Here is a 10,000-nt window from a genome sequence, read left to right on the forward strand (position 1 = left end):
AGCTCTCAATATGCAATGTGACTTCCCCAGCGCAGCCTCAACCTGTCAGTGAATTAGACTAATCCTCCTATTCAGTCAGTTGATGACTGAGTGTGTGTGTGTGTGTGTGTGTGTGTGTGTGTGTGTGTGTGTGTGTGTATGTGTGCACGTATAGACGCATGGGCATGTCTGTGTCTGTGTGTGTGTATGTGTGTGTGAGTGTATATGTGTGTGTGTGTGTGTGTGTGTGTGTGTGTATGTGTGCACGTATAGACGCATGGGCATGTCTGTGTATGTGTGTGTGTATGTGTGCGTGTGAGTGTATATGTGTGTGTGTGTGTGTGTGTGTGTGTGTGTGTGTACGCGTATAGGCACATGGGCATGTGTACGTATGTATGTGTGTGCGTGTATATGTGTGTGTGTGTGTGTGTGTGTGTGTGTGTGTCTACCTCTCTGCTTTATTATGACTTAATGTCATTTCCTCTCTCTTCTTCTTAACTCACCATGAACTATCACTTTGTCCCCCTCAGTGACTACCAAGCCACATCCTGGTAGACTAAAGTCTGCACACTACATGATTACTTGAACACTACCTGACAACTACTCGACTTCATGTACTGTGTCATATCTGTACTATATTGCACATTGTATGATATTGCATTTCATCCTATTTGGAACCTGTACAGCATTTTGCACCAGTGTTTCTACTGCAGTACGACTTGTCCCGCTGTAGGACGACTACCATCACTTTAACACTTTATTAAGCTTATTCTACTTTATCATTACTTACTTTACTTATTTTTTCTACTTTATTCTATTATTGTTGTATTTTGTTGTATTTCGTATCCAGCTGCAATGCCAATGTCGAAGAACCCAAGTGTAAGACTTTTACTCTGGTCTAGCTTACCGTACATTGGATGTAATAAAAGCAATTCAGATTCAGATTCTAATTCTGATTCTGATTCTAATAACTATCCTAAAAAGCCCTGAGTCAGGTCAGAATCATGTCAGAGCTGCCAGATAATGAACAGAAGGCTTTACTGTCTCCTCTGTAGGACCAGCAGCACTGACATTACAGGCTACAGGTCACCACGCTAATCTCCCAGGGTGCACTAGGGGCTCGTGCTTCCCGATATCCTCATGTTACAGCCGGACGGGGAGCACAAAGACAGGAGGCCCATTCACCTCTATGACTACCTCCTCTATGAGGGATGGTAGCGCTCCTGATGAAGCTGATGAAGCAGCCTATTCATGTCTGTCAGCCTGGGGACCTTCCTGCTGGGTGTGGGGGAGAGGGAGACAGGGGGAGGCAGAGGGAGGCAGGGGGAGGGAGGGGGAGGCAGAGGGGGGGAGGCAGAGGGAGGGAGGCAGGGGGAGGCAGAGGGAGGCAGGGGGAGGCAGGGGGAGGGAGGGGGAGGCAGAGGGGGGGAGGGAGGGAGGCAGGAGGAGGCAGGGGGAGGCAGAGGGAGGCAGGGGGAGGGAGGCAGAGGGAGGGAGGCAGGGGGAGGGAGGCAGAGGGAGGCAGAGGGAGGCAGGGGGAGGCAGGGTGGGCCGTGGGAGGGAGGCAGAGGGAGGCAGGGTGGGCCGTGGGAGGGAGGCAGGGGGAGGCAGAGGGAGGGAGGCAGGGGGAGGCAGAGGGAGGGAGGCAGGGGGAGGCAGAGGGAGGGAGGCAGGGGGAGGCAGGGTGGGCCGTGGGAGGGAGGCAGAGGGAGGCAGAGGGAGGCAGGGGGAGACAGAGGGAGGGAGGCAGGGGGAGGGAGGCAGGGGGAGGCAGGGGGAGACAGAGGGAGGGAGGCAGAGGGAGGGAGGCAGGGGGAGGCAGGGGGAGACAGAGGGAGGGAGGCAGGGGGAGGCAGGGGGAGGCAGGGGAGGCAGGGGGAGGGAGGGGGAGGCAGGGGGAGGGAGGCAGGGGGAGGCAGGGGGAGACAGAGGGAGGGAGGCAGGGGGAGGCAGGGTGGGCCGTGGGAGGGAGGCAGAGGGAGCCAGAGGGAGGCAGGGGGAGACAGAGGGAGGGAGGCAGGGGGAGGGAGGCAGGGGGAGGCAGGGGGAGACAGAGGGAGGGAGGCAGGGGGAGGCAGGGGGAGGGAGGGGGAGGCAGGGGGAGGGAGGCAGGGGGAGACAGAGGGAGGGAGGCAGGGGGAGGCAGGGGGAGGGAGGCAGGGGGAGGCAGGGGGAGACAGAGGGAGGGAGGCAGGGGGAGGCAGGCAGGGGGAGGCAGGGGGAGGGAGGCAGGGGGAGGCAGGGGAAGGCAGGGGGAGGCAGAGGGAGGGAGGCAAGGGGAGGCAGAGGGAGGGGGAGGCGGGGTGGTAGCCTGAACCGGGTAAGGATTTGCATGTGACAGTAGCTGGTGACACCGGGAACAAGTCGGCAGCTGATCAAATGTTTTTTTATTCGGAAAGAATTGAAGTAAATGTTGAAACACTCGCTAGTCAACTAAAGGGCTCTGCACACAGCGTGCGATTTCTGTTGAGCGTCAACGTTCCATTTTGAAGTTTGAATGGAAGTCTATGAGAACATCGCATTTACCCACACACGGCCCCGATTTTAATCGCACGGCGAACATTCGATTCCATTCATTTTGAATGGGACAAAGCACACGGCGTGCGAGTTTTGTCGCACTGCTTTGTCCCATTCAAAATGAATGGAATCGAATGTTCGCCGTGCGATTAAAATCGGGGCCGTGTGTGGGTAAATGCGATGTTCTCATAGACTTCCATTCAAACTTCAAAATGGAACGTTGACGCGCAACAGAAATCGCACGCTGTGTGCAGAGCCCTTTAGACAGCTTGTTTTGTGAGCGGGCTAACAACGTAATAGTTAGTGTTGTAGTTAACTAGGTAGTAGTGGGGATTACTCAGCGAATCCATTGCATTGCAATGTTTTGGCTTGACTAGCGAGTGTGTCATTGATTTTCAACAACCTTGAAATCTATTTAAACATTTCGGAAATAAAACCGAACGATTTGATTGGTTTGCCGACTTGTTCTCACCAGCTGCTATAGGTATCTATGGTACAACAAGTACCGCTGTCAAGGCCGTTAAGTTAAGTTGCAGCAGAGACACAAGCAGCTGTCTGGAGAGTACACTTCCAGATGGACATAGACGAGTCCCCCGTCCCTCCCCATCCCTCCCCCCGTCCCTCCCCCCATCCCTCCCCCTGAGTCCTCCTCTTTACTGGTAGCCTGACCGGGACTCACCCCATTATGACTCTTACCTCTTTTCTACTCTAGATGTCTCACTTCCGTCGGCCCTCCTCTGTTTACTATGACCAACCCTTCCCCCAAACAACCCCTCCCGCCCCCTCGCGCCCCCTCCCGCCCCCTCCCTCCCCCTCCCGCCCCCTTCTAACCCTTGTATTACCCAGCATCCCTGTAGGCACTTCCCATACTCCCCAGAGCCCCCCACCCACCCCTTACACACCCATCCCCCCCCCAGCCCTGAGCCTATTTTCAGCTCCCCATTCTGCCTGTCAGGGGCTGCCTGGCCTGACTGTGTGATCACTTCCAGATGTGCTGTGTGTGTGTGTGTGTGTGTGTGTGTGTGTGTGTGTGCGTGTGTGTGTGTGTGTGTGTGTGTGTGTGTGTGTGTGTGTGTGTGAGTGTGTGTGTGTGTGTGCGTCTGTGTGTGTGTGTGTATGTGTGTGTGTGTGTGTGTGTGTGTGTCTGTGTGTGTATGTGTGCACGTATAGACGCATGGGCATGTCTGTGTATGTGTGTGTGTATGTGTGTGTGTGTGTGTGTGTGTGTGTGTGTACGAGTATAGGCACATGGGCATGTGTACGTATGTGTGTGTGTGTGTGAGTGTATATGTGTGTGCGTGTATGTGTGTGTGTGTGTGTGTGTGCTTCAGTGACCACTAATAAGGCATCGTTCTTGTAGGAAGTTAACATCTATAGTAGAGGAGAGAAATCAGGCCTCCAGCTCTTGGTTTCCCATTCAGAGTGACTGTGCTGTATAGCATTCCCAGTGAGTGGCTGTTATGTTTGATAAAACATTTATCTTCTCCTCTTTTTTCAGTCATCTTTTGATGAGCCTTGCTTTTGTTATGTTTGTGTGCTCTTCGCCAATCATTTTTTTTGCCTTACTAACCAATAAACGGTTGCCCAGGACTGTATCTCAAGTTACAGGAGGGAAAGTTTTGTTTTCTGACTTTCTGACTCTGTTCATGGGTGGTTATCCTTTATCCCCCCCGCCCCCCTCACTCTCCCTCTCTCTCCCTCTCTCTCCCTCTGTCTCTCTGGGTCAGAGTTGAGGATATGTGCTGCTAGATGCAGCCGTTATTAAGATTAACCCATTGGGGTTGCGCCTATATGCGTTTACACACACACACACACGCACACACACACACACACACACACACACACACAGACACACACACATACACACACACACACACACACACAACTGTATGGCCAGAGTGTCGTTTTCAACATTCCGCTTCGTCACGTTTTTTTGCCTCCTTTGTCCTACTCAGTATCTCTTTATTGGCATAGATAGACCAAACAGTAAATGTAAAAACAACAACATTTTGATATACACACATATTTCCTTCCTCTGTCTCCCTCCGTCTCGCCCTACTCCCAAACACAGCTGCTGGGACAGGGCTGCTTTATTCTCCCTCCTCTTATTGAATATGAACGGGAGTTGGCAGAGGAAAGATGGCTCGGCCTCCACGCCCCTGTTTGACTAATGGAGACACGAGTGTGCTGACAAACATCGCTAGTCTCACTCTGACAGAACCAGTCAACACAGACAGAACCAGTCATCATAGACAGAACCAGTCAACACAGACAGAAGCAGTCAACACAGACAGAACCAGTCAACATAGACAAAACCAGTCAACACAGACAGAACCAGTCATCATAGACAGAACCAGTCAACACAGACAGAACCAGTCAACACAGACAGAACCAGTCAACATAGACAGAACCAGTCATCATAGACAGAACCAGTCATCATAGACAGAACCAGTCAACACAGACAGAACCAGTCAACACAGACAGAATCAGCCAACACAGACAGAAGCAGTCAACATAGACAAAACCAGTCAACATAGACAGAACCAGTCATCATAGACAGAACCAGTCAACACAGACAGAAGCAGTCAACACAGACAGAACCAGTCAACATAGACAAAACCAGTCAACACAGACAGAAGCAGTCAACACAGACAAAACCAGTCAACACAGACAGAACCAGTCAACACAGACAGAACCAGTCAACACAGACAGAACCAGTCAACATAGACAGAACCAGTCAACACAGACAGAACCAGTCAACACAGACAGAACCAGCCAACATAGACAGAACCAGTCAACACAGACAGAACCAGCCAACATAGACAGAACCAGTCAACACAGACAGAACCAGTCAACACAGACAAAACCAGTCAACACAGACAGAAGCAGTCAACATAGACAGAACCAGTCAACATAGACAGAACCAGTCAACACAGACAAAACCAGTCAACACAGACAGAACCAGTCAACACAGACAGAACCAGTCAACACAGACAAAGCCAGTCAACACAGACAGAACCAGTCAACACAGACAGAACCAGTCAACACAGACAGAACCAGTCAACATAGACAGAACCAGTCAACACAGACAGAACCAGTCAACACAGACAGAACCAGTCAACACAGACAGAACCAGTCATCATAGACAGAACCAGTCAACACAGACAGAACCAGTCAACACAGACAGAACCAGTCATCATAGACAGAACCAGTCAACACAGACAGAACCAGTCAACACAGACAGAACCAGTCAACACAGACAGAACCAGTCAACATAGACAAAACCAGTCAACACAGACAGAAGCAGTCAACACAGACAGAACCAGTCAACATAGACAAAACCAGTCAACACAGACAGAAGCAGTCAACACAGACAGAACCAGTCAACACAGACAGAACCAGTCAACACAGACAGAACCAGTCAACACAGACAGAAGCAGTCAACACAGACAGAACCAGCCAACACAGACAGAACCAGCTAACACAGACAGAACCAGTCAACACAGACAGAACCAGTCAACACAGACAGAACCAGTCAACACAGACAGAAGCAGTCAACACAGACAGAACCAGTCAACACAGACAGAACCAGTCAACACAGACAGAACCAGTCAACACAGACAGAACCAGTCAACACAGACAGAACCAGTCAACACAGACAGAACCAGTCAACACAGACAGAACCAATCAACACAGACAGAACCAGTCATCATAGACAGAACCAGTCAACACAGACAGAACCAGTCAGCATAGACAGAACCAGTCAACATAGACAGAACCAGTCAACATAGACAGAACCAGTCAACACAGACAGAACCAGTCAACACAGACAGAACCAGTCAACATAGACAGAATCTGCCTCAGAGTATACAGTAACTACACATTTTTCTCCTGATACATGCTGCTGGTGAAACCGGGAACAAGTCGGCAACTGATGGACCGTTCAGACTTTTATTCTGAAAAATGTAAATACATTTTTAAAAATTCTGAATAAAAGTCTGGACATTTTGGCTGGTTGGTGACTTGTTCCCGGTTTCACCTGCTGCTGTCACATATTTTTTAAATGCCCTAAAAAAAAGTGTTCAATTGTCCAACCACGTTTGCACGCGTGTGTGTGATTGTGCGCGTGTGCGTGTGCGTGTGTGTGTGTGTGTGTGTGGTTTAATCCTCACCAGACTGTGTGTGTCTCTCTCCAGCAGCAGGTCAGACAGGTAGCTGTGACACGCAGGGAGTGCTGGGGAGTACACCATTGGACCAACCACACCATCTGTCCACTCCTGCACAACAACAACAACAACAACAACAACAACAACAACAACAACACACAGGTTATAACACAAACACACACATCGTCACAGCCTTACACACATGCAGCAGACCGACACAGGCTAAGTGTGGTTACGTAGGCATGCATATCAAGTCCCCTCTGTGGATCCCCAGGCGTTCTCAGTAGTGAAGGCCTACCAGGTCTGTCTCAGTGTAGGGGAGGATGGTGTAGTTCTCCCCCTGCTCCTCTCTAGGCCTTCCCTGGGCCTGGCCCACAGGGGGCGGGGTAAGGGGCTGCGTCCCATCCAGCGTAGGGACCTGCCCGTCTCCCTCCCCCCCTTCTCCACCTCCTCCGGCGCCAGAGCCGAGCTTGCGGACCGGCATGGTGAGCCACTTCTTCAGGGCACTGACGGAGCGTTGAGACCCCCCAGGGGAGGAGGGCAGGCAGGGGCTGGATCTGCCCGAGGCCAGGGGGGGCAAGGTGGCCGTGGAGGGGGTGATGCTGCCCTCACTGCCCGGCACGGAGTATGACTCTACAGGGGACGAGGAGAGGACAGGGGAGGGAGAAGACATTTGAGTACAGTATTTATAATAATTGTTTACATTACCATTTAGGAGGCACTTTTAATCCAAAGTGATTTACATTTAGAGGTCACAGCAGGGACAGTCTCCCTGGAGTAACTGAGGGCTAAGTGGCACAAGGGCACACTAGTGGTGGTGTGCTAGGCGGGATTCAAACTCATGACCTTCCAATCACCAATCCTACTCGCTATCCCCCCAAGCGGTAGACTTATTTACAAAAGTAGCACATAAAAGCAGGTTTTGCCCTTTATCAAATTGCTTCCAACTGGACCTTGGATATGGACAAATCGTTGGACAAATCAAATGGACGATCATACTTTATCAAATTAGATACAACTAACAATACCCTGATATGTTCAGTTGTAAACCAACATGTCTGGAACCAGATCCTTCAAACGAAAATACCAATAATCTTACTTCTAAACCCACACTCTTACAGGCGGAGATTACAACACAAACGTACAAAAGAATCTTGTTCAATTATGTACAGTCAGCTCACGCAGAGACTGAATTATGTGTTGCCCTAAGTCGGGAAATTCGGAGGGGTTCCGCTCTGACTCTGGAGGGGGGCAGGCTAGTCAGACTGCAGTTACTTGGACACCGAATCAGAGATGATTTTTTTCCACACATACACCAAAATCGGGAATGACATCCCGTTACATTAGTGATTAGACAAACAACCTCTATTGCACATTTCAAACAGGCTTATAAACAAATAAAAATGTTTTATCTTGCACCATCTGATCTGAAGGATACACCTGCCACCAGTAATCCAACTCAAATATAGCGTCTTACTCACTCCCCTTTGTTGTCTCTGCATAGTGTTGTGTAACTGTTTAATGTCTTCCTGTCGTCTTCTCTATGTGATTGTTCCCGACTGGACCTTCTGTACTTTTTATAAAAAATAAAAAAAACTTTTTAAACTGGCGTATTTTTTAATTGATGGTTGTTTTTAAGTCTTTTGTTTTGTCTTGTTTTGATTGTTTTTGTTTGTTTGAATCACTGTTTTAACCTGTTTGAATCTGTTGCTTGTTTTTAAATTATGCTCTGTAAGCTGTCCTTGAGTGCTCTGAAAGGCGCCTATAAATAAAATGAATTATTATTATTATTATTATTATTATGTGTTTCTGAAAAGGAACCTGCTGCAAACCAGTTTTACCTGAGTCAGGCCAGTCTATCTGTAACACATATTAACATCTGTAATGTTATGTAATAACATCATGTATGTTTTATGTAATGTTTTAATTTAATGTTTTTCCTGTATTGTATATGTATTTAGCACAGTAGATCCTGTGGGTCATATGGAAAGGTGTAGTGGGATTGTAGAACAGAGCTTGAGGAGTTTACGGGGGTATAGACAATGAGAGTTATAGAGTGACCTGTTTAGATTAGAAGCCCCAAAATAGTTCACATGCAACAGCCGGCAGAAGCGAGTCAAACAGCCTCTGGTGACGTGTGTGTGTGTGTGATGTGTGTGTGTGTGTGTGTGTGTAGGTGTGAGATGTGTGTGTGTGTGTGTGTGTGTGGGTGTAGGTGTGTGCGGGCATGTGTGTGTGTGTGTGTGTGTGTGTGTGTGTGGAAGTGGCAGGAGGAGAAGGAGGAGCTGGGGGGGAGTGAGTGAGTGTATGTGTGTGGAGAGAGAGGGGTAAACATACTGGAGGTGGTTTATCTTACCACATACTGTATATGTCCTCAAAGAGAGAGTGGATATGAGTTTTAAAAACATCGCGTGCCTGACTGGGCCCTGTCCCATTGTCTCGGTGTGTAAGGGCTTGGTGTTTACTGAGCGGTACACACTGGGTGACCCGGCCACAGCTTATTTGGATTCCAGCGAGACAGTTCAATGACAGAGAAAAATAATGGAGGGCTGTATGACGTGAGAGAGAGAGAGTGAAAGTGTGAGAGAGAGAGAGAGGGAGGTAGGGAGGGAGAGAGAGGGAGAGGGGGGTAGGGAGGGAGAGAGAGGGAGGGAGGGAGGGAGGGAGAGAGAGAGAGGGAGGGAGGGAGGGAGAGAGGGAGGGAGGGAGGGAGGGAGAGAGAGAGGAAAGTGAGTCAGTGAGTGAGGGATGACAGTGAAAGGAGGGGGGGGGGGAGAGGGGGAAGAGGTTCGCTCCGTCAGGAGACAAATGAGGCCTTGAGAAAACAGGCAGTCAGCACGAGAAAATCGGTTGAGGAAATCTCTTAAGACATCTCCTGAAGAGATGGAAACAAAACGGACGTACGTATAATTATTATCCGATTAAAAAAAAAGAAAAAAAGCGGTCATCGTCGAACACTTTGTCTTTGGTTTTACATGTCATTACGTTCTGGCCTCCTCCTGCATTCTCCTCCTCTAAGCAGTGAATTAGTGGGTGAACAAGCACACAAGTGTTGTCAGTCCACTCTCACCGCAGAAGGATTCCAGGAGGATAAGCCTCGAGGAGGACTATGGAAAGAACACGATCTCAGACACACTGCTGCGACTGAGCACCCTCATCATCTGGTTTATTCTGTTCTGCTGATCTTAGCAAATAGAAGATTTGTTTCTCTGCGGCTCTGTGTATGCGTGTGTGTGTGTGTGTGTGTGTGTGTGTGTGTGTGTGTGTGTGTGTGTGTGTGTGCTGTCACATTGGCCATCTCCCAGAATCCACTACTCTCTGTCAGCACATTGATGTAA

The 10,000-nt window shown here is 49.5% G+C and overlaps 1 protein-coding gene across 1 annotated transcript in view; it reads right to left on the reverse strand.

The window, feature by feature from the left end:
* arhgef25b (Rho guanine nucleotide exchange factor (GEF) 25b) overlaps nucleotides 1-10,000 on the reverse strand; it is a gene marked incomplete at both ends in the record, with an annotated part of 37,035 nt that overhangs the window by 12,243 nt on the left and 14,792 nt on the right. The window contains 2 exons of the mRNA XM_080548561.1: nucleotides 6,669-6,773; nucleotides 6,961-7,295. Of these exons, the coding sequence (XP_080404687.1) occupies nucleotides 6,669-6,773; nucleotides 6,961-7,295 (440 nt within the window). The remainder of the gene's footprint in view (nucleotides 1-6,668; nucleotides 6,774-6,960; nucleotides 7,296-10,000) is intronic.

Source organism: Nansenia antarctica (assembly GCF_963989245.1).
Source record: "Nansenia antarctica genome assembly, chromosome: 18".
Classification (NCBI taxonomy): Eukaryota; Metazoa; Chordata; class Actinopteri; order Argentiniformes; family Microstomatidae; genus Nansenia; species Nansenia antarctica.